Source organism: Camelus bactrianus, chromosome 11 (assembly GCF_048773025.1).
Source record: "Camelus bactrianus isolate YW-2024 breed Bactrian camel chromosome 11, ASM4877302v1, whole genome shotgun sequence".
Taxonomy (NCBI): Eukaryota; Metazoa; Chordata; class Mammalia; order Artiodactyla; family Camelidae; genus Camelus; species Camelus bactrianus.
This window is the reverse complement of record NC_133549.1, coordinates 37,877,728-37,903,230: the sequence shown is the minus strand read 5'-3', so window position 1 is coordinate 37,903,230 and position 25,503 is coordinate 37,877,728. Positions and strand designations below refer to the sequence as shown.

The following is a 25,503-nucleotide window of genomic DNA, read 5'->3' as shown; positions in this document are numbered from 1 at the left end:
ATACTTTTACCCTGTAGGGTACTAATAATCCTGTTAACAGTAATAAGAGTAATAGCAATAATTGCTGTTGTAGATACTGAATAAGGTCATGAGTGTAAAGCACCCATCACGTGACTGATACACAAAATGTTAGTTTCTGCTTCTCCGCAGGTTACCCACACCCACTAATGACTTCTAGAGACATTACAGGTTTTCTTCCGTCTGTGACAGAAACAGGCTCAGTATGACTCAAGGCTCTCTGGTACCCTTCTGGGGGGCAGATTTCTCTCTCTCCTCCAGGGCAAGCTATCATCCAGAAGCAAGGAGAAATGGAAAAAATAAGAGGGTATGTCTGTTCAGACTTTGTTACAGCAGGAATGGGAGCAAGTCAGAAGAGACAGACGTGCTTAATGGCCAATGCATTTGTCCAAAGGAATCATTTTCACTGGCCAGGAGCCCAATTAAACCTGTAAAATGGAAATCCAGAAAATCAGATTAACGAGCCAGTCATTAGTGAGGAAAAGACCCAGCTAATTCTGTGTTTAGCATGACGGATGGGCCCAGAGCAAATAATTGGATGACATTCATCAAATGTAAAATAAAAGGTGTCACTGAAAGAGGAAGTGGTAATAGTCTTCGGGATTTACAGTGCCAGCGGATTTGCTTGTAAGGAAGAGAAAAGTTCATCAAAATAGATTAATAGTCGCTAAACTTTATTCCTGCCTTGTGTGATTGCCAGAGAACCGCACAAATAATAGCGGAGAGGCAGCAGCTGCGTTAGCCTGGTGTCATTCCAGCGCTGGGAGGACTCTGCTCCCACGGGGCAGTCTCGGGCTTCTATCTGGCCATCAGTTCCTGTGCCCAGCCAGGGACTGGGCAGGAATGGAGAGTTCTTCTCTGCAGCCACTGTCCAGTCACTCAACAGTGGAGGAAATCAAGGCTCTCTGGTTCAGCAGATGAATCACAATTTATTGTTCAGTTTGTCAGTAAGTATTGACCTCCTGCCCTGTGCCTGACATTTTAGGGATGTGCTCATTCCTAGTTAACTAGTCAAGCACAGACTGGGGTCTTACACTAGCTTTTACAATGAAAAGCTGTGTGATGTTGGGCAAGTTAATTGACCTCTCTCAGCCTCAGTTTCCGAACCTGTAGAATATCTATCTATCTATCTATCTATAGTTATATATATGTATATATAGTATATTTATACATTTATGTATATATATATTTAGAAGTAAATGAAGTATCATTTATAAACTGCTTACTGTATCTTCTATGTAATAACCTTTCATTGCATATAATTATTATTACTCTTTTTTTAACCTTACCTCTTCTAAAAAGACATCATTTTTTTTAAGATGCAGCATTAATGCTATAATAGATTTTCTAAGGATATGAAGAAACACAAAATATACATACACATCAATTACAGCAATGTAATTTTTTTTTCTTAAAAGATGTTGGAATCAAGGAAATATATTGTATTTTTGTTACAATACAATTGTTGACATAAGTAAGATGGACGGAGGATTTGGGAGGGAGAGAACAGGCTTAGAGCCAAACTTTACTAAGTTCACATTTGTCTCTCTTGGGCAAGTCACTCAATGTCTTGTAGCCTCTGCAGGGTTGTCAGTGGGATTAAACTAGATAATTTATATAAGGGCTATGGGTAGTTCTAGAGCATGGTAGATGAAATGAATCGATGACAGATGACAGTTTTATCATTATTTTTATCACCATAGGTCCACTCATCTCCTGCCATGAGACCAGCATTACTCAGGAATCGGGAATGACAACCTTATAATAAGACATGGAGGGGTCATTATAGGTATATGATTACCATGGGAACAAATGTTGAAAGTGCTGTAGAAATGCAACTTACAGAATTCAGGAGTTGAGAGGAGGGAGAAGTTATAATGAATTGGTGGCATCCAAAACCCTTCCATGAGCTCCTGGGTCTCAAACTGAGATTTAAAGCAGATTTCAACAGTACAGAGAGGAGCGCAGCCAGAGCAGGGGCAGAGCCGTGGGAACCAGCTTGATATTACTAGGGGTACTGCGATGTCAGAGGCACTGGAAAACCTCTGGGCTCTCGGGCTTCATGCAGCTCTTTAATATTTTGAATGGTGTTTCTGAAGTGTAATTCCATCTTCATGATTTACTTAGGCACAGACTTTCAGGTTGTGTGGGTGAGCTTGTGAGAGAGAGAGAGAGACACAGAGAGACAGAGAGACTGTGCTTGGGCAGGACCATATCAGCCGTGGCCGGGCTGAGTTCCAGAGCCAGTGGGACTGATCACCCTCTTACGGGGACCACTCTGTTCTCCTCTGGCCCTCAGTAATTTGGAAACCCCAAGGGGCCCAGCCTTGCTCTGTGGTGTTGATAAGCGGCCTGTGTTGTCATCTTGTTCCCTATGGAGGTGCCTGGGTCTTCTGCGGAAGCTCTTCTGTTAATAGCTGCGCTCTGGCCAGCATCAGTGATGGGACTCGCCTCCTCTGATGCTGGTCTAATTCTCTAAGGGTGAGGTTGGTGAGGTTCAGGATGTCCTGGAGAGAACTGATTCTTTAGCATATGATAGGTGACCAGAGGATATATTCTGGGGCTTAAAAACTTTATCACTTGGTAAAGGCTTTTCTTTGCGGAGAGGGAGGTGATGAAAATGCTTTAGAACAATGTTAAGGGGCTGTGGTTGCACAGCATGGTGAATATGCCAAATACCACTGAACTGTGCACTTAGAAATGGTTACTTTTATGTTATATGAACTTGACCTCAATCAAAACAAATATTTTTCATTTCTGTAAACACAGAAGTCAGGAATGTAGCTGCATCTCAGAGGGAGGCAGGGGTCAGGGTGAGTGAGGAGCGCAGAGGCACAGAGGTGCATGTTGGTTAGCATTCAAGTTCTGGTTCTGTGCTGCTCCGAGTGTGGCCCCCAGATCCGCAGCATCAGCAGCATCTGGAAACTTATTAGAAAAGACAGTTTTTGAACCTCACCCAGGCTGATTGAATCAGAGACTCTGTGGTGTGGGTGGGGGCCAGCAGTCTGAGTTTTAACAAGCTTTCCAGGCGATTCCAATACATGCTGAGGTTTAAAAACTACCAGCTGAGTTCTTGAGTTTGCAGGTATGTTTACATGTGTTGGTTTTGTAATTAAAAAGAAAACCAAATTAAACAAGTAAGTAGGATCATGCCAAGAGTAATGGTGACTGTATTTAGAACCAAGTATTATATTTTAATCCGATCCTATGCAGGTGAGATGTATTCAGAAAAAGAAAAAGACTTCTCAGCCACTCATTGACCTTAATCTGTCAGCATCCCATCTCTAAGCCAATGCAGAACAATATAGATTCAAATATAGATTTTATTTATTTATAAATAAATATATAAATAAATAAATAAAATTAATTAATGTTTTGGTAAAAAAAAAAAAAAGATGTCTTATCAAAGGGGAAAAAAAAAGTCTTGAAATACAAGACAAGAATGATTCTAATTAAAAAATAAAGATGTAAGGATAGCAGTGACCATCAGGGAGAGAGCCAGTCTCTCCTCTTGGTTCGTAGCCTCCTTTGCACCAAGCTTTTTCCAGGGTTCCGCCTTCACGCTGACGCTCACATCTGTTCTACCTGGCAGCGTGTGGTGCCTGCTTTGTGGGCTTTCAATCTGTGCAGGGCAAGGAGGAGCCATGCAATATGACATCTCTTAGAGTGAGGAGCGATGGGTGGCTTTCAATAGAGATGTTACTCCCCGCCTGCTCCCAGCAACCACTGTGGATGGGCGCCAGGTTTGGACCAGTGTCAGGGGGCTGGCCCATCTCCAGCAATTGCTTGGTCCTTAGCATGGAGCGTGGGCCTCCCGTGACTGCCTTATCAGCACAGCAGCCTGGTTGCTATTGTCCTCCCTCTCTTTTCTCTGAAAAGGCTGTGTTGTCTTCTCTTGTGAATATTAATTTCCCCTGAGTTAGGCTAATGGGGCCAAGAGCAGCCATCTGCAGAGCTGTGCCACGTTGGCAGGACTTTTCTGCAAGCCCAGACCAGGGGACCTTTTCTTGGAGTGGTTTCTGGGTTCCTCTACGAATCTGTCTTATCCCAAATGAAGGTTCAGATCATGACTCCCCCAGCCGTGAGACAGAGAGTAAAACGGAGACTCAGACTTCGGGTCTCTGACTTTCAAATCCAGAGTTCTTTCTCTGACTTTTGATGCCTTTAATCAACTTGCACTTGGAAAGAAATATCTGCCTAATGCATGGATTTGTAAATATGAAGGAAAAAGTGCTCAGATTGGAAGTGAAATTAATTTCGAAGTAGGGAGAGCTTTGAACAATAGTAATTACTCAGATCCAGAAAAAAATTTTCTTTGCCGATCATATCATCATTGAAATGGATTAAAAACTTTTTAAAAAGACAGAATATACAGAATATATAAATCATGGGTCCAGCCCACATCAATAACTTCTCTGTTTTCAGTTGAAAATATGTATTAGTTATGTATGTAGTGTATGTGTGTAGAACACAGTGACCAAATACAGAAGCCCTGCTCTCACAGATTGTGCCAGCCATGCAGAAAGACTGGTGGAATTGCTCACTTATTGTCCAAGAGCATCTCGGGGCGCTGTGGGGTTGGAGGCCTGAAGCCAACAAGGGATATTCCATAAAAGGTTGTCACAAACCTATCGTGGCTGTTGACGGAGAGGCTCCCACTTTCCAACTTGTGCTGCGACCCGTAGCCCCATCTGACCTCTCTGTGTTTCCCCCGTGATCCAGGTTACAACTGGTGGAAGAGCCAGCTACTACGTGTCTTATCGGAGAGAAGCCTTTGCTCAGATAAAGCTGCCGAAGTACTCGCTGCCGAAGGTACGCACCACCTGCTGCCCCGGGTCCTGCCAGACAAAGCAGCAGGGAGAGGCTGCCTTGTTGGGCGGCGGAAGGATTGATCCCTGCCTGGGAGGCAGCTGGCATTCAGCGTGACTTAGCGCTGTGGGATTGGTCTCTGCTGATGTCACGGAATCTGGGTTCTGTGTTCCCTTCTCAGCAGGGCGCACAGACAAGAGCTTTGATTTCCTAGGACTCAAACATCCTTCTTGGGTCATTTCCCAGGAGTGGTAGTGAAAGGAGCACTAACTTTGGAATCTCTTTGAGGGCCCTCCCTTCGCAAGGGCCTTACTGACAAACAGGGCCCGGCTCAGAATGGCCCAAGCATGTGTGTGTGTGTGTGTGTGTGTGTGTGTATTTGTGTATATATGCATATGCATAAAGGTGCCCAGGTGAGTCTCGTGGTTTCCTTGCTTCTCTCTACATTTTAATGCTGAATATAAACACACCTATGCTTCCACTCCCTTCTGCCACTATGAGTAATTAGAAAGGAATAATTTACTATGATGTTAATTGCAAATGATGGCATTTTAACTCCCCTGTTGGAAAGTCATAACTTGCTGTGTGGACCTCATCCCTGGTGAACAATAGCTTCTGGCAGGAGACGTATCTGAGAACCTCGGTGTGAACATGGGCAGGTACAACTGCATCACCTGGTGAGGCTGCAAAGAAGCAGAGTCTCAGGTTGGGCACGTATCAAATGCTGTGTTACAGGGACTTGGGTCCGCAAGCTGGTGCCGGGAAACACGTCATGAACGGTTAAATGGGTCTAGAGGTAGGAGGGGTTATGGGATAAGACGGTGGATAATTATCTACCTCCGGCTGCTTATACTAATTTTGTTATTCATGTCGGCATGCATATATCCATTCATTCGTTTGTTCCTTCTTTTGTTCACCCATTGTTCCATTCTTAATTCCAAATAAGTTTTTAGTCTGCACCAGGCACTGAACTAAGCTCTGTGGAGAGAGTCCCTGCCTCCATGGAGCTTGTATTCTGGTGGAGAATAGAGACACAGAGCCAGTGACTGTGGGTGTAGAGAGTGTTACAGGTGTGCAAGTTCAAGGGCCATGGGGACAGCATAGTTGGAGTTAACCAGATATGAGTGGTGAGGACAAGCTTCCTACAGAAAGTGATGCTTCAGATGATTCAAGAAAAATAAGGATTTAACCCTATAGACAAGTGTTGGAGAAGCTGATAGGGAATGCATGCACAGGCCCTATTTTAAGAGAGTGTGGCTCATTTAATAAACTGAAAAACCATCTCGAGGGACTGGGTTGCAAACAGGTGGAGAGGCTGATGAGGTGGGCAGGGACCACAGTAAGCAGCCTCCAGGCCACGAGCATCATTTTCTCATTTTTCTCTACCCTCTCTGTGATTGACTTTATAGGACCATTGTGTAGTGTTGTGGTTGCAGGGGGTACCCATCAGATACTCTAAACCCAAGCAAGCAAGGGGTATCCCTGCTTGGAGAAGATGAGGAGGGGGAAGTTTATAATCATGTTATTTCCAAAAGAGAATGACCCCTAAGCAGGAACCTGATGATATCCATGTATGGGCCCAAGAAAAGAGTTTGGGGAACTTTCCAAACCGTATTCTCCATGGAGGGCCTATTCTGTCTCTGTATGTATGTGTGTGTGTATAGATATATATACATTTTTTTAACCTTCTCAGGAAAACAAACAGTTTGCTCCCCTGGGCAGCATGGCTGCAGGTGGGGACAAATGAAGCCTGGCATGGACCACAAGCCTAGAACACTCCATTAATGTTTAGCAGCCCTGTGGCAATTTACTCTGGTGGAGGACCATCCGTGCAGACCCTTTTATGGAACCTCATCCAGAACAGCTTCTCATTAATATGAAGGCTGCTGTGGAAATAACTGGATGGTTATCGATCCCCTTTATTAGCCGGCATTGGCCCGGATTTTCATAGCCTCGGCCGAGGAGGTGAGGGCAGAGCGGGTAGAGGGAGATTGGTTCTTTCCGTTGTTTAAAAATGGAAATGGCTTTTAAGCAAGTTGTTTCTGGTCCATGTGGTGCTGCAGCCGCTGCTGGGCATCTTGTTTAAAAACAAAAACACGGAAAAGCTCCCCATCGCCATTACCCTCACACCTCTATTCCTGTCTGTTCAGAAGACGCTCTCCCGGGGCGCACTCTGTGGCTTTGTAGTGTTCTGCAGGGGAGGAAATGAGAGGCGTTATTCGTGGCAGGAACCTTGTGCTGAGTCCCCCCATAGCCCAGGCCCCAGGCATCAGGTTGGCACTCTCAGACCAACGGCCATGAAAAGTGTGCACCAGTGGAGGGCGTGGAGGAGATGACAGGGAACCACAGTAGCCTCAGGAGAAAGAGCTTTCACTCCAGCTCTGCCACCTACGTATCTGTGAGCTCAGGTCTTCTCATCTGTGAAATGGGCACCATAATACCACTGGACAAAGTTATGAGGATGTCAGGAATGGCTCATCGTTGGTTAAGAGTGAAGTGCTGGGCAGTTCTAAGCAGTGATCCCAGGGAAACACTACAATATTCCTAACCTGCCCAGCAAGCTCCCTGTGGGGTCACAGCCCAGTATGACCTCGGTCTCGGGGCTTCCTGCCTCACTGTACCACTCTGAGTCTGAGAGCCCTCCTCTGGTCTCCTAAATTCTGATTTCTTCTTCTTTTTTTTTTAAATTGAAATATAGTCAGTCACAGTGTATCAATTTCTGGTATATAGCATAATGTTTCAATCATACACCTACACACATATATTCATTTTCATATTCTTTTTCATTATGGGTTGAAAAAATTAGGTTTTCTTATTTGTTTGTTTCTATATGGAACTCAGTTTGGCAGTGAATATGTTGAACTTTACTTGAGCCCTGAGCTTCTGGAAAACAGCATCGTTTAAGATGTCCCCCACCCTTTTGTGTTCATGGACGTGACTTACTGCAGAGAACCCCCCACTTCCCGCATATGCCCTAATGAGGTTCACATGTCCCCTGCGTTTACCTCTGATAAGACCAGATTCCTGTTCTTTGTCTCATCGGTGATGAGCTGAACTGTTGGTCTCCAACCAATCTGGACAAAACACCTGCTAATTTGACTTGACCTCATTTCAGTCTGGCTTTTCTCCTTCTGAGAATCACCTGACCCTAAGGAAAACCATTTCCTGTTTAACCACTCACTCCGCTTCCCACACTTCCTTCTCGCCTTGCTTTACTTCCCCCTACACAGGCAATTCTTGCCTGCCTTCACTCTGAGCTGTCTGCAGTATCATGGTCAGCCTGTTCTCCTGACTGCAATAGTCTTTTTCAGATAAAGTCTCCCCTTACCTAAGCCTGGGTTTGTCTTTCACAGTAGAATATGGCTATTTCCATTCTGAATAATAAAAGAGAGGATCGGAAAATAATTTTTAGAAAATGTATTGTAATGATGATGACAATGATATTAACCTTTTCCTTCATTTCCTTAGGAAAAATTTCCTTAACTTTTACATTTCCCCAAATACTAATTTATCCTTCTTTGCTGTGTCACAGCCACACTTCTTAGAGTTATCTTAATTCTAACCTCTTTTCCCACTTTATATTCACACTTTAACCTACTGCTGATTGTCCTCAACTCTCTCACATCCATCTCTCCACTATTCCACTAAAAATCCTCTAACCATTATTACAAGTGGCCATCTACCTGTCAAATCCAATAAACATCTCTATGTCTTTATTTGTGTATTTATTTATTTTACCTCTCTGAAGCATTTGACACTGTTGGGGAAAAATCCATACTTGATACTCGTCCCTTTGTCAGTGTTTTTTTAATTTTATTTTATTTTCTGGATTCCCTTTCTTGCTATCCTTAAAATACTGATGTTCCTAAGCTCTCCTTGCATTCTTCATGGTTCCTGAGTGACCTCATCCCTTCTCTTCATACTGACGACTCTTATTGCCCCAGCCCCAGCTCATATCTCTCCTTTAAACTCAGGGCTATATATTTAACTGCCTATTCAAAGTACATTCCCTTAATGGTCCCATTTAACAACCAAGCTCAGAGTCTCTACCTTTTGTTCTTATGTCTCCTCCTTCTGCCATCTTTACTTACTTACTCCATTTATTTAATCAATAAGATTTTGTTGGATGTCTACCATATGCTGGATACTCCAATAAGTACTAGAAATAGAGTGGTAAATAAGAGAGATGTAGTTTCTGTGCTCTGGGAGCTTATAGTCTAACAAGAGAGACAGGCACCACATAAATAATTATAGAAGCGATCGTTAATTTTGATTGTAGTGAGTACTCTAAAGGAAAAGCAAAACATTTTGGAATTCAGATATCTGAGTTAATAGGCCTTCTCTCTTACCCCTTGTAAATTCTACCTCCTTAATATCTCACCAGTTCATTTCATAGGGTTCTCATAGAGAAGCTACTTCCTTGGTTCAGACCCTTGTGTGTTACTACCTAGATGGTTGCAGTGACCTTTTAAGCCTTCTCCCTGCCTCTGGCATTGCCTTACTCAAACCCGTTCTTCGCAATGCTTCCACATTGGGTATTATCATGTAATGAACCTGACCTTCTCCAACCTAAATCTATGCATTAACCAACTCTAATCATCTCTTTCTCCTGTTTAAAATCTTGTGACGGCACTGTACTTCTTTCTGGGTAAAACTTTGGTGTGCCCTACAGACCCCTGGTGATGCGGTCACTCTTTATTCTCACCCCCCTCAGAGGAAGTCTGATTTCATGTTATTTCAAGTTCCATACATTGCCTTGAATGCTCCACCCTCTCTCTCACCCATAAGCCTTTAGAGTCCTTTCACCATTTTCAGTATGTCTATTGTTGCACATAGTCAAGTTCACAGAAGGCCACACGAGTTTGTAATGTCTCCACCACCAGGTGAGCATCTTCTTGAAGTCAGGTTCTCTATTTTGCTCCTTTCTATATTTCTGCATGGTGTTTGGCACATGGCAAATGCTTAATAGCATAGGCGTTTCTGTAATAGTGAAGTTACATCAGGCCCAGATTACAAGAAAATGTTTCAGTAACAGGGAAGCATTTTTACCATTGTTCACCTAGGAAATCATAGGTTTAGGTTTTCAGAAAGCAACTATAATTCTCCCTAATGACTAAATTGGGAGGGTGTAGGAGGAGTGTTACTTATAATTATCTTAATAAGGAAATGACACATGCTTTGGAGTTAGATGAAGGTAGCAAGATAAAAGATACAAGTTTATTATCATTCAGATTCCTATTGGATCAATTTTAATGAATAATGCTTTTCTTTTTTCTTGAAGATTTAAAATTTTGATTATTGGTTGACCTCAGTTCACCTCTAAGACCTCTTAGAAGAAAGGACATGTAGTTCAGAGTTTTGTGAAAAGTGATTCCCCAGATTGCATGCCCCGGAATCATCTAGAGGGTTTGCTCAAATGGTAGAATCCAAAGCTCCACACCAGACATACTGACTCAGAATCTCAGACAGTGGGACCCGTGAGTCTGCATGCTGCTAGGATCTCCAGGTCTTCTTTATGCACACTGAATTATACCCCCACTTATATGGAGTTTAACTTCTTGATTCAGATAGTCTTGGGCTCAAATCTTAGTGATTTAACTTATTAGCTAAGTGATTTCGGCACATTATGGGTTTCTCAAGCAGACATCCTATAACTCTGTATACTAGAGAGTAGTGTCTCACCCTAGAGCCTGAGTACCTGTTCACCAGGTAACATAGTCCCAGCGCAGGTCTAAAGTAAGAAGCGCTCGTAGAAAATCTGGCTGCCTCTAATCCTGACCATGCCCCAGTGTTTAAGTTGTTTTTTTCCATTTCTTTTACATTAGTTTAGTCTAAAATAGCTTAGCTCATTCATTTTTATGACCAAAACATCTGGGAAAAGCCAGGCATTTCTATTGCATTTTTAACAGGGTAAGTGAATTTAATCCGTATTTCCTGCAGCTGCTATTTCCCCTCCTACTGGGCTCTTGGGCTTTCATTCCACACCAACACAACAGGATTTCATCACATGGTTTTTAAGAGGAAGCCTCATTTCCATTTTCAAGCACCTCAGCAGGAACCTGTAATTCTACAAGGTGTGTAAGCACAAATGAGTGAGTGAGGTCTTAGTCAAGGTCACCTAGAAGGTCCAAGGCTAGGGAGCTGACAGAGAATCTCCAGGAAGAAGATCCAGAAATTACTTTCTCAGCTGTCGAAATCAAATGCGTTTGCTCATTTAAAAAAAACAACAAAAAACAAAAAACTTGGAGGAGCTCTCCATGGTCCTGACATCATTGACATGGCAGCACACTTTTTGTTGTTGTTGTTGAAACCATTTCTGGGAAAGGTTGGTCACATAAGGTAAAGGCTAGACCCACTCTGGTTATTTACTACTCTCAACTCCAATTGTCTGTGTCCCTGTTACCAGTGCTTTCCCCACCACAGTGACAAGGCTGCCTCTCTTTGATTTCCTGGGATGATACTGCTCTTTGGCATATAAAGCCGTATAGTTATGCATTTTAAAAATTACTCCTATTTTGTCCAATGTTTATCTAGGTCAACATTTCCTCCTGAAAGTGTAAGTTCCCTAGGTAAAGACTTGAGTTTGTGATCATCTCTGTCCAGTGCCTTGCCACATATGCAAACTAGCTTTTATAAACTGTTTTGAATTGTGAACTGTTAGATTTGATTTTAGAAATGATCTAGTCCAGGACTAGAAGCTAAAGTGACTTCAGGGACCAGGATGTTAACATTAATATGGAAGGGCAGATCGCAGGAACCTTTGGGTATGTAGGGCTAAGACTACAATAAGTCCTGACTCCACCTAAAATACTACATTTTCAGATTTTTGATAAAAGGCTATGGTCAAACCAAACAATTGTGATTCATATTCATTTCATGGGTGGTTCGTTTGCAACTTCTGATCTTGAAGTTCTACATCCACATAGTTAGAAGCTAACTATTAGGTTAGAGTTATACTACAGAGGTTCAAAGCATGGTTTAACTACTTACTAGTTTATGTAATCCAAAGCAAGTTGGTAAACCTCTGTGTGCCTCAGTTTACTCCTCAGTAAAATGGGACTAATCATACTACCTCCATTATAGAATTATTTGGATTTTTAAAGTTATAATAATGCATTTAGATGACTTAGAGTATTTTCCAAATGTTAGCTACTTTTACTGGTAGCCCAAACTCTTCACTCTTTTGGTGAGAAAATGGAAGCTCAAGGAAACTGACACGTTCAATATCATACAGCTGACTTATAGAAAAGCTTATATTATGCCCCAGGACACAAAATTCCAGGTTGAATATCCTTTCCTCTAGGTCTGTGGTTTTCAAATATTATTTTATTAGCAGCAGAACCCCCTTGCCTTTTATTCTTAAAATATTACACTGAACTCCAGGATAAAACAGATCTGAGTGGTGCTGCTCTATTTGAAACAGGGTTGGAAGACTGGAACCCCATCCATTGCCAATGTTTCCATGCCATCCTTCTTGCAATCCTTGTGGCTCTAAAGATTCCAAAGAAAGGTGTTAAAATCACTACACTAAAAAGTTTGAAGTTATAAATGAAGGTCTAATGAAGGGGTAGGCCCTGTCTTTTTTGCATGTGTGAGTTTCCTCTTGCAAGGCTGTATGTCTCTGTTAGCACTAACACCAACTTTTCTGATGTAAAAATAAAAAATGAAAATGGATGGATTCCCTCGAAGCCATGGAAAATGATACTCATCAAAGCCCCTTACACCCATCTCACTGTCACTTAGCAAAGAACAGAAATCATGAAGCTTATAATTTATAGCCTTGGTTAGACACGGAATTGTTTAATATTGCCTATAACTCAAGCTTTTCCTCAACCATTTCATAAGTCATGGTAATTACTCTGGGCCCCAGTGGGCAGGGAGATATGGAGATCTGCTGCTGTACAGGCCTTCCATCTTCTTACAGGACATGCACATCATTAGTACCAATGAGAACCAAGTGTTTGCAGCGGTCCAGGAGTGGAACCAGAACGACACGTACAACCTCTACATCTCAGACACCCGTGGGATCTACTTCACCCTGGCCATGGAGAACATAAAGAGCAGCCGAGGTCTGATGGGAAACATCATCATCGAATTGTATGAGGTATGTAGCCAAGATTTTCCCACATCTGCATCTGCCTCTATTTCTCATGCATTTGAATGGTATGAACACAAGCGTTGGAGTCAGATAGTCTGAGTTCAGATCCCAGCTGTACACTTAACCATTGTGTGACTTTGGGCAAGGGACTTAACTTCTCTGTTCCTCAATTCCCTCACCTATAAAATGGGTGTATATATATATATATATATATATATATATATATATATATATATATATATATATATATATATATATATATATCTGATGAAATTATTGTGAGAGTGAGAGATGTTTGTAAAGCATCTAGTGCTGTGATTGACTCAACAAGCCTTCAATGAATGGTAGCTAAAGTCAGCGTTCTTATGTGTTTGAGCATAATTACAAGCCAGAAGTGAAGGTACTTGACATCAGTGGTCTTTTGAGTACTTAAAATGCTTCTTTTTGGGAGGTATACGTGGAAGGAATAGTACTATTTCTATGCCTTAAATTATTTGGAAAATCATGTTTTATGAACAAACTTTATAGGAAGGAGAAGGGTGGGAGTGAGGGTTTCCCTAACATGCTGCCAGATGCCAACACCTGTGTGTGGAGAAGACCTGGCTTTGACTTACACTGAGTTTTTCTTTTTTTTTCTTTTTCTTTCAATATGATCACCTTTATTGAGTTTCCACTTACATTGAAATTTTGTTTTAATGTGACCACCAGTTAAAGAATCATTTGTCTAACAAGTGATTCCATTTGGGAACTAGATTTTTTAAAAACCCTAATTATTTCAGTGACCTTAAGTACTTAGTGCTTGTTTATACCTCTAGTAACAGTATGTGACCTTTGTCAGTCTTGGCCTCAGCAAAAGAACTTGACTGACCACTTCAACCTGATGGATTGAGTTGAGCAAAGAAGGTGTGTCTCATTGTCCAACATTCCCTGTGTCAGAGCCACACAGGCTGTGCTGGTTGAGGTCATTCATTTATCGCAAGACAATTGTCTGTTGTGGGTGGTGCCCTCAGATGGCTTGGGTGAGCTACTCCCTTGTGAGTTTTCCTCTTTGAGAAGTAGGAGTGGCTCTCAGAACAGAGGGATCAGTGCATGGGCTCTGCTTTACTGTGGTCTCTTCTGAGCTGTGCCTGTCAAGGTTCCAGCATCCCTGCCCTGGTATCTAAGTTGGCTGCTCAGTTACTAAGAGTGATGGAAACATGTAAGATTCCAGTTACTTTATTAGGCGGAAGCAGGATTACACAAAGGCATGGAGTGAATGGAAGTACCTTAAAAAGAAGGAGAGAAGTGACTGTCATTGGGCATAAAACAAAATCAGTAGAAATACCCTGTTTTCTCAGATATAGTAGACATGCGCTGAAATAATTCCCTTAGCAACAAGATCCCAGCTTGGGAAACGGCCCAGATTTCTTCCTAAAGTTGCAAAGATGGGCACAGATGACTAAGGGGTCTAAATGGCTTTGGGAAGCTTACATTTTCATGCCTCTAATCACAGTAGGAGGCAGAAATATACCTTTGTTATTGGGCAGTAAATCACATCTGTGAGAAGGTTTGGATAAATGTTCCCAGGACTGAGGCCATTCCTGTTTGCACAAGTAAGCCTGCAGAGGTAAGAGGATTATGCATGCTCCTGTGGTCCAAGCCCAAAAGGAGGGGACGGCCATTGCTGCAGATGACCTTTCATTTGAGAAATCCGTTTCTATGACTGTTGATGTGGTGGATGAGTTTGCCACTGTGCTATTCTTTTCCTTAAAAAGGGTGCCTGAAACTCCTTGGTCATTTAAAACAGTGAGACTCTGATCTGAAGTGCAGCATGAATCAAAATGAAGAATGTGCCAAAATACATGTAATTTTTTTTTCATCGTGCTAAAGTCAGTCTTGTTGGGGGAAAAAAAATGCTTGGTGTCATTGCATCTGCAGAGAAGCAAGTTGTACCAGGCAAAGCAACGTCTTTAAAACCAATTCTGCTGAGCTTGTTCTCCGTTCATTTTTATGAGGGTTGATTGTGCCCCTGCATTGTGTTCAAGCCCATGAGAAAAGCCGGAGAGATAAGGGTTCTTACCCTCAAGGAGCTTACAGTCTAGTTTATTGGGCTTTGAAGGGAGGTGAATAAACCAAGTTCCTCTTTTACTTGCCCAAGTTTGAATACAATTGAGACCAAAACAAAGGGTGAGACAAAAGGAGATCAAATGTCAGCTTTATTGCTTTTAAAAGCACAGAGGAGGAAGTGGTCTTGCTAATACTGCTCCCCAGAATTGGATGCATCCATCCAGTCACAGGCAGAAATAGTAAATCAAAAGTTCTCACATGGAAGCCTATTTCTGTAACACCACGGCACTGAGGTACCGAGGATGTGATCTTTGCAGGCAGATCCTCAAAATAGTTGAGTTAAGGATGCACTGTACGTACCCAGTTCTTTTTCTCAATGTTACCAATCTGATTATCTGTACTTTTGCCTTGGAGAGGAGGAAGTGGAGAAGTGGAAGGCATTCCAAATGTCAAGAATGGCATAAGCCAAGAATTGGATACATGGTGTAGATTTGTAAGACCATGAGCTAGCCAGCTAGTCTAATTGCATAGAATAAATGGTTGTCAGGGACAAGAATGAGTGCTGGATAAGTAATTGAGGCTCAGATTCTACAAGGCATTTAATACCAAGGGAATAAATTGTGTCCTGACACTATCTAGACCATGACCATATTGAAGGTTTTTAGAGGGCGATGCTGTTTTGCACCTGAATATACATTCTGTGATTTGGCGATAAAGCTCAATTTAATTGGTCCCCAGGGGTCATTAGACTTTAACCTTCTTCACTGGAGATTCTCACAGAAACTAAGATTGTGTACCATATGGCCAGTTAGCAAAGAGACTATAATTTCGTCTGGACTCTGAATGCCCTTGAGTAATACAGCTGGGGAAAAAAAAATCAGTGAGCTTTTACATTGAATTCAGCTAAATTAACACACTTTCATGGAGTGTATTTTGTTTGATAGGCTGGTGCATGAGATTCATGATCTACTGGAAAGATATAAGTGACTCTTCTTAGTTGTTCACAGTCTAACTTGTATTGGAGGTACGACGCCTGTGGGTTATAGGGTCAGGAAAGAGGAAAGTTAATTCTCACTTGATGAATTTGGGGAGACTTGTGATGAGTAGATTTAAATGATGAATTTCTGGAGTTCGCGAGAAAGACATGGCTGGTAAAGTCCCACGTGGGAAAAGAGCCAGAGGCTGATGATTAGAGGTCCATTTTCCTGGAATGTTGAATGATCTTGGAGGATACTGAGGATACAGTTTATAAAGGTACTAGTAAAGAGCTTGAGGGTTGGGCATTTATTCTCTGGGCTAGTATTTCTCTGTGTTTTTCCCTTGCATCTAGCAAATGATAATTGAATGCAGGAGGTAGTCCCCATGCCAAGGTAATTTGTAGCTTTACATAATAATGTGACAGGATAGTACACCTATTTTCCCTTGTCTGAAATGTCAGAGATGCCTTCAGGTAACACAGATGTGAGGTGGCTCACGCTGACTGTGGCCACTTAAAACTACTGGTGTATCACTCCACCTTCCACGTGGACCTCTCTAGCCTTTTCTTGATATTGGAAAGGGGGCAAAGAAAGTGAGAATTTCCCTGAGAATTCGCTTTGAGGTCTTGGCACTAAAAGACCCATGGCGATCAAGCCCGTCGAACTCCCTAAAATCTTAAGGCAAGGTATTGTTCATGCCTTGGTCTGTTGACACAGTTTCCTGCTGTGGACAATCTCATGCTCTCTTTAGTCCCTGCCTCAGAGTACAATATTGTCATGACTGTAATTCCATAATCAGGGAAGAAAGTAATTCTTGAAAGCTAAATATTAATCTCTTCTTTAAGGTGTTAGAGCCCGTTCCATCAAAACAAGGCTGGTGGTGTTCATAATGCAGTTCATTATGTGTGTTCACAATTATATGTGTTTTTTTTTTTCACCTCTCTAACTATAAACTACAATTATTAGTTGTTCTCCACTGATAAATCAAGTAACTAATACTCTTTCCAACACTCTCAGTTATACTATAGAAATATACTCTCAGCTGCTACATTTTCTTCAGTGCTTTCCTGGATTAAGCATCGACTTGTAACTCTATATAAAAATAACAACAGCATATCTATCAGGTAATGTCTTAGACCGGCATTGTTGAATAAATATATAATACAACTGCACATGCACTTTTAAGTTTTGTACTACCCACAGTTAAAAAACAATAAAGAGAAACAGGTGAAATTAATTGTAATGATATATTTTACTTAACCAAAATATCCAAAAGCAATCATTTCAGTATATGCTTAATATGAAAAAAATTACTAATGAGATATTTTATATTTTTGTCATACTAAGTCTACAATCTCCTGGGTATATTTTACACTTCCCAAGCATCTCAATTCGTGTACTGAATTTTCACCAGAAATACTTGATCAGCATTTACATTTCATAAAATTTACAATAGAAAAAGTGGATTCACTTACCCAGGTTATTCTAAACATACAATAACTGGACTAGGTATCAGGTTTTAAATTTTAGCTTACATTGGTTAAAATTAAATAAAATTAAAAGTCTATTTCTGGTAAAGAAGGTTATACTGTATAGCACAGAGAACTGTATTCAATAGCTTGTAATAACCTATAATGAAAACAAATGTGAAAAATAATGTGTATATATAAAACACAATCACTATGCTATACACCATAAACTAACACAACATTGTAAATCAACTATACTTCACTTGAAAGAGAAGTCAGTTTCTTAGTCCTATTGGCCCCATTTCAAGTTCTCAGTAGCCATATGTGACTTATGGCTATAATATTGGACTGCATAATCCTTAACGATTTATAAACTCTTTCTTATCTATCTATTACAATATCTCCTTGTGGTGTAGGTATCATTCCCTGATGTGCCTTTGAGAGATGCAGAGAATTTGGTAACTTGGCTAAGATCACACAGCTAGTCAACAGTGGGTCAGTGTTGGAACCAACCCATGTCTTTCTGACCAAAAGTCCAGGCTCTTCCTACTGTACAATTTTTTCACATTCATTTTTTAAAACTGAGGTATAATTTATGTCTAGTGACATTTGCCCTTTCTGGTGTACCCTTTTTGGTTCTATGAGCTTTGGCAGGGGTATGTGCATCCACCGCCATCATCAAGGTCATTGACCATGTAGGATATTGTCTCAAAACATTCCCTCTCTGGCCCTTTTGTAGTCACCCTCCTCCCACCCAGAGTCACTAGCAAATCAATCTGATTTCTCTCTCTCCCTCCAGTTTTTTGCCTTTTCTAGATTTCATAGGAATGGAATTATACAGTTGGCAGTCTTTTGAGTCTAGCATCTTTCACTTAGAGTAATGCATTTGAGACTCACCCGTGTTGTTGACCATCAATAGATGTTTCTTCTTTCTGTTGCTGGGTAGTACTGCATTGCCTGGGTGTGTCTTCATTTGTTTATTTATTCACCAATTGAAGGTCCTTCCAGTTGTTTCCAGTTTTATATGAGTATGAAGGAAATTTCTATAAACATTCATGTGAACTTTCTCATGGGTAAATCCCTAGGAGCAGAATTGCTTGGCCGAATGTAAATGTATGTTTATAAAAAGCCACCAAGCTGTTTCTCAAGTGGCAGTATCATTTTGTATCCCCACCAGAGATGTATGCAAGTTCTAATTGCTTCACATCTTCACCAGCACTTGGTATTATCAGTTCTGTGTGTGTGCATGTGTTTAGACATCCTTTTAGGGGCCTAGTGCTTCCTCGTTAGTTGAGTTTAAATTTCCTAATGACTAATCATGTTGACTTCACTATACTTGGATGGACAAAATACAACTCTCTGAGCCATCCTTAGTGTTCTGGCCTCTTTGTGCATCTTATCGATGTTTCTTTGTGTTCCCTGTCTCTGTTTCCTGCCTTCCACCCTCTGCTTTATCATGACCTTACATTACCCTTCTTTGGCCAGATGGACAGCTGCTTAGAGACTCCACAGGGACATTTTTCGAAACTGACCTTCGTCCATTCCTTACTACAGATCCAACTCTAGGGACAGCCCAAGGGAGACCATGGTAATTGCTTTTCTCAGCAGAGCCCTGTCTTCCTTATCCTGAGGGCCCAGGGAGGTGAGCGACAGATGACCATGCCACCTGGACTCAGTGCTTTGCCAAGGGACTGCTGTCAGTGTCCCTTTGTACCCCAAATTGATTCCCAGAGGGAAAGTGGGCCATGCAGGCCTGATGTCTTGTCCCACCCTCTTCTGTGGGGACCACCACAAGCTGGTACGTTTCTCCTTGAACTCTTGGAGTCAACAGCAGCTACACTTCTGATTTCAAACCACAGTGGGAGGAAACACATTTAAGTTTATCAGATCCCAAGTACCTCCTTGGATGGAGAAGAGTTGAAATGTGTTTCTCATTCTCCAACAACTCCTTTCCATTGCACGTAGTGGGGATAAGTAGTGTCTCATGGAAATCTTGTGTCGGAGACGTGCATGTAGCTACCTGTGTACACAGGCACGCATATGTGGGCGTGAGTCTACTAGGCTTCGACAACATAAATGGATTTCATACTTGGGTTGCAATCAAAAAGTCTGAAAGCTATTGGCCTAGGATATAGGAAGCAAAGTGCCCTCCAAACTTACAGTCCATTTATACAAGAGGTAGATGTTAAGGGCTTCGAACAATCCAAACACAAATGGAAACTGTTCTTTTTTGTTTGTTTTTGTCAGACAGGAGGCAGATTGCTTTGGCAGTATATGTAATTATAAGAGAAATATCTTCAGAGGTGCAGATGGTCACCCTCAGCATCTCTCCTTCCTACAGCCCTTCTGTTCCCATCCCCCTGATTTTGCTCTCAGACTTGATGAGGCACACAGGAAATGCCCATCTGAGTGGTGGAGTTCTTGGTGGGAACGTTGGGAATGTGGCAGTGTAATACTGATATATTTGCCAAACATGCTCATCCAGAAAAGCACAAAGGGCAGCTGAGTGGCTAGTAATTCCGCTGGAATGCATTGAGCTAGGAGGCAGGGGGTGGGTGACAGAAGTCCCACAGGAGCAGACTCAGGAGTCTGAGTCTGACCTGAGTGTTTGCTAGAAAGGGGATAGCCAGGTCCTGGCTACATGTTGGAGGAGAGCCAGTTGGCTCAGTGGGGGGAGTTCTATGGAAGCGTTGTCTGGCGGTCCATCATAAAAACACCAGCTCTGTGTCTGAAGAGAATACCAGAAGCCCCCCGTGAGGCAGAAGGCTCTAAGGGGTACAGATTCCATTCTCTGGGAGGAATAGGTGGTCATCAGGTTTCAGAGAAACATCTTTGCAGTCGGCTGGAAAGACCGAGGTGACCTGAGGGCCCCGTAGCCGCTGGTCGAGCACGAGAGACCTTCCTGAAGTGGCCCTGCCTCCCAGCGGCGAGGGCAGGGGGTGCGCTCCAGGGAAGCTAGGGCGGGGGGGGGGGGCACTCCGGGGAAGGGCAGAGCTCTGGCACAGCCCGCGCCTTGGCGTCTGTCCTTACCCACCCTCTGTTCAAGTTAGAAATCTAATCAACTCCGTGACTGGCCTTTTGTCAAATGCCCCTGATGGTGTCCTTCCCAGATAATGGGGTTCTCCTCCTGACACTCTTTGTCCATTTGTTGTTGTTGCTGCTGCTGTTTGTTTGTTTTCTGTGGGTTGGCATTCTCTTTTCTCTTTCAAGGTCAGCCAGGTTACTTCAAAAAAAAATTCTTATTTCATCAGCTAAACTATGTCATTAAAAAAAAAAAAAACAAAAAAACAAAAGACCTCACTTCTGTGAAATTCTTTCCCTTTGTTCCCACTGGCATTCCCTCAGAACTGCAGTTAGATCTCAGCTACACATGATCCTCAAAGAATGGGGATACATACAGTTAAAGTTTCAAGATATCTGGGTATTACCCAGAAAACCTGCCATTAAACTTCTTGTTTCTCTATATTTAAGCAATATGAATTACCTTTTCTTTGGAACATGCTGGAGCTTGAACAAGAAGTTAAGGGAATCTTTCTTTCACATAGAGTGTTGGCATCCCAAATCTCTCTTCTTATTGCCCAGGCGTAGACATTGAAGAAATAACTGTTTGAGTCAAATCTGTGCATACTCCAGCACACTCCTGCATTTTAAATCTCCTGACTCCCTGGCTTCTTACTTTGTGGTGATGCTCCTCTCCCTTCAGAATACCAAGAGTAGGCAAATCCCAGTACATTGGGAACTCTGTCAAAAGCGGTCTGCATCTTTTGTCCTGTCCTTTGCCAGCTGACTGAGGAAATAAAGAAAGGGAAGGGCTTATTCCTCTTCTTTCAAAATGACCATTGACTGAGACCCAAAGATGGTATGGGAACTATCCAAAGTCACACGGTGAGCTACTGGCACAGCCAGAGATATAGGGGCCGAGCCACCAGGCTGGGTCCTCGCCCGGAAATGTCTACCTCTACCAATCAGGACGCCTGAACTTCCACCATTAAGGAGTATACCTGGATGCCTTGAAGAGCTGTCTACCAGCCCCTTCTGAGCAAAAGTCCAGGTTCTTTAGAAGGAGGAACTCCTTCAGTCATTATCAACCACTGGCACCCTAGAGGGAATGTTGATAATTAAGGATAAGGTCTTCTGAACAAAGTGCAGAGACCTATAGCGTGGGGAAAAGCAGTCGAGGAAGAGGGGGTGGGACATCTGGGTAGAGGGGGTGGAGGGAGCAGAGATGAACTGAAACTTCTCTCAGAGACCACGTGGTACATGACATATATCCCTCCTCTTCTCCTCTATTGTATCCCCAACCCGCTGTGAAAAATTCTGGGGCTTCTCCAAAACTATAGGCATTTTGGCCCAACATGGTTCTCCATCTCTCGCCCTTTTTCCTAGGTAGCAGGTATCAAAGGGATATTCCTGGCAAACAAGAAGGTGGATGACCAGGTGAAGACATACATCACTTACAACAAGGGAAGGGATTGGCGCCTACTGCAAGCTCCAGACGTGGACCTGAGAGGAAACCCTATACACTGCCTGCTGGTCAGTCCCCCAGTCTCATGGGAGACCACACGGGGCAAGCTGGTTACCTGGGGATGCTCCATCAGGGGCTTTTATCCATCAGGGAGGTCTTAGGAACCTGGCTGGTGCTGGACAGGGATTTCCTATAATTCCCAGGGCATCATTCTGTGGACTCAGACTGCCAGACCACTTGGACGGGAAGTTCAGGTGAACTCCACAAGCTTTTACGGAGAGTACCCTATATGCTCCAACTCCTAGTAAGATAAAGAAACAGAAGAGAAAGAGCCTGTGACCAAGGTCCCAGACAGAGCTCCGTAGTGGTGAATACCTATTAGCTGATGCTGGTGTGGTACAGTTTGATAAGGGCTTGATAGTGGTCAAGGTGAGCTAAAGTTACCTTGAAAGCCCAAGAAGTGTCAGACTGGTGAGTCCACATGGGACAGTAGTTAATCTCTCAGCATTCCCGGGATTCCAGTTATGGGAAATATTGGGGTAGACACCATGGAGGACATGATGTGTAAGCCACTATCTCTGTCCTCGGGGGCTGCAACTTGAGGCTGATGATTGACAGTGAAATTCACAACCCTCAGTGCCCTCTTAAAGGGATCCATGCGAGAAACTTTTCTAAGGTCTCAGAAATGGTTATGTTTCTCCTTCACACAAAAAAAGTTGCCTTTTGCCACTTACTGAAAAGGTTTATTAATCACTTATCATATTCTAGATGTTATTTTAAAAACGGAGGGTATAGTGGTAAATAAGACAAACAGGGCCTGTCTCCTTTTGTAGTTTACAGTCCAGCTCCCAGATTTTGACTTTGGTACAAGGCAGGTAGGAGACAGACGCTTGCCTACCTCCAGGAACTGGTCACAGCAAGAACTTTGTTTTTTTTTCCCCAAACCTAACTGATGGTTTCATCTTATTTTATTAACCTAATTTTCTCCTTTCCCCAATTTTACAATTTTCTTATTTTTATGTATTATATAGGCTGCAACCCTGTAAGTCCCTAATCCTTTTAAAGAAACTCAAATAGGGATAATAGGTAAATAAAGAATGCAAACTTCTATGAGTTTTAGATAATGGCTCCAGACATTTTAGGTACAATTCAAAGTAAGATTCTAAACAGGAACCAAACACATAGCACAGAAACTGAGACTATCTGGTTGAAGAAGAGCGTAAAGGGTCTGGGGACTGTCTCACTTAGCATCCCCTTTTTACTGCTCCCAGTGGCTCTTCAGAGCTCCAAGACGCAGGGTGCGATGGTCAAGGTCAGGCCTGGGAGAAGGTCAGGGTCATCCCGGGAGCAGGAGTGGTCAGGGAGGCTTCATAAGGCTGAGCACGAACTGGACTCTGATGGGTGGGGTTGAGGGGAGGAGAGGGGACACCTGCGATCGTCATGGGAGCGGGGACAGGAGCGTGCCTGGGAACGGTCCTCAGGGCAGCTTCTGATGTGAGCACTTCGGCTGTTCAGGGAGAGATGACTCCTCTCCAAAACTAAGTGAGCGGCTCACATCCAATCTGTGCTGTTCCTGGAAGCTGAGCACCAGGGAGCCCCATCTCTAGTGGAGTGAGGGTGCGCGTCAGGAGTTTCCTGGAATGAAGTTACTTTCTTCTCCACTTTAGCCCTTCTGCTCCCTACACCTGCACTTGCAAATCTCCGAAAATCCATATTCTTCAGGAAGAATCTCCAGCAAGGAGACGGCTCCCGGGCTTGTGGTCGCTACAGGTAAGGAGGACGTTCCCCGGGCTTCTTCCTCACCGAGGGCTTCGGGAGTACATCCTGACCTCTTTGGAATCATTTGAGCATCGGATAAAAGCTATAGACACTTTTCCCAGAAAACAGGTGGGGTCTGTGGAGCTCCAAGGCCAATCTAATAACCCAGGAAAAGAGCTCCAGATGCTTGTAACTGCTGGTAATTGCATCACCCCACAAAGTCACAGGGCCATCCGCTGTGCTTCGCGAGAGGCCAGAGTCCCTCTCCAAGTGCACTGAGTGATCAGAAAGGTGGTTTCTACAGGGGAATTCTCACTTGAAGAAAACACAGTACATGAGCTTCGTAGCTCACCAAGTCAAAGTTGGGGTAGTTTTCTCTTTACACAGAGGATCCTTTACAAAGCGTTTTACCCCAGAGCTGTTTTTAATCAGGAGGTCTCTGGAGCATGTAAAGGTTTGTTTACACATGATGAACCACTTGGCTGGGAGCCTGGGGTTAAGGGCAGAAAAGCTCCAGTTTGCCTTGTTGGAACTACTGTCCACCGAACATCAATGAGAAATGAAGATAAAATAACTCTGAGATGAAAATAGGAGTCTCCAGGGGAAAGTCCTCTGATCAGCATGCATTCGATTTACATACACCTTTTCAGGAACACAGTGGTGTCGTGAAGCAAGGCTGGGCTCTCCTCTTAGAAGCTGGAGCTCTGATATGAGGCAGCTTTTTCCTAATGGAAACAGGTAAAATTACAGAGACTTTCTGAGAGGGTATAGCCTGCTTTCTCTCATCAGCCTGAAGCCCTGTCCCCTGGAGTGACTGCCCTCCTAGGTACGGCTTCCTTCTCCAGGCCTCCAGCTGCGAGGACTTTTCAGTGTCACCAGGCACCATCCACTCTAATCAGATTGACAGCTAGCATAGCTTCCGAACCTTTCAGGCAGCCCTTCTTGACCCCGTCGGAATTGCCATATTTAACCCCACTGACGTCAGGGAGCCCAGGACTGCGGGAGATGAGGGCAGGCTCTGTTGCTGTTCTCCTGTCTTGGGGAGTGATCCCCACACTCCATAATCCGTGTGGGTCGGACCCCCGAGCTCTGGGGCTGCTCCACTCTCTCCCTCCCCACCCCCAAGGCCTGCGGGACTCCCCCCGACTGGAGTGTAGGGAACACTGGAAAACAGGCATCGATAATAAAAGTTAACATGAGTTAAATGCTGACGATGTAGCCAGGCGTTGTTCTGAGTGGCTTAACCACTCTGAACGTCAGTGATTTAATTGACAAAGTAGGACTGATGGTACTGACATGTTGGAATTGGAGTAGTAAATGAAGCACTGGATTTAAAGTGCTCAGAAAGGGGCCTAGGACGTAGTGAATGCTCAGTGTGTGTTACCTGTAATCATCATTAATATTACAGAAATTTAGAACAGTGCTTCTTGCACCAGAAGAATGTGGGTGGCACCTCTCCTCCAACAGAATCCATAAATAATATGCACACGCTGGGCCTACGCTGAATGAAGGGACACACCCGGGAACCCCGTGGTCCCGCGTTCCAGGCTGGGCTCTGACGCTTCCTGGCCTTATGGATTCGGCTTAGTTCTTTAACCTATGAGCTTCGTTTGCTCTGAGCGTAGTCAGCTGGGATTAGTGGCGTCGTTATTATCTGTGACCATCACGTGCCTCTAAATGGCTCTGTTAAGTCTTTGCAAACTAGCAAACATGTAGACCTTAAAGATTTGTTTTTGAAACATTTGTCAGTACGTATGAGAATGTGCTAATTCCTCTTACTCTCCCCTTTGTAACTCTTGGAACCTGCATGGAGCATTGCATTGTGAGGGACAGAACACAGGTGACAAGATCCTGATGGAAATC

General features: G+C 43.1%; 1 protein-coding gene across 1 annotated transcript in view; it reads left to right on the top strand.

The window, feature by feature from the left end:
- SORCS3 (sortilin related VPS10 domain containing receptor 3) overlaps positions 1 to 25,503 on the top strand; it is a 565,587-nt gene that overhangs the window by 451,327 nt on the left and 88,757 nt on the right. Inside the window, exons 8-11 of the mRNA XM_074373664.1 lie at positions 4,741 to 4,830; positions 12,752 to 12,931; positions 21,804 to 21,950; positions 23,550 to 23,652. Coding sequence (XP_074229765.1) covers positions 4,741 to 4,830; positions 12,752 to 12,931; positions 21,804 to 21,950; positions 23,550 to 23,652 — 520 coding nt within the window. The remainder of the gene's footprint in view (positions 1 to 4,740; positions 4,831 to 12,751; positions 12,932 to 21,803; positions 21,951 to 23,549; positions 23,653 to 25,503) is intronic.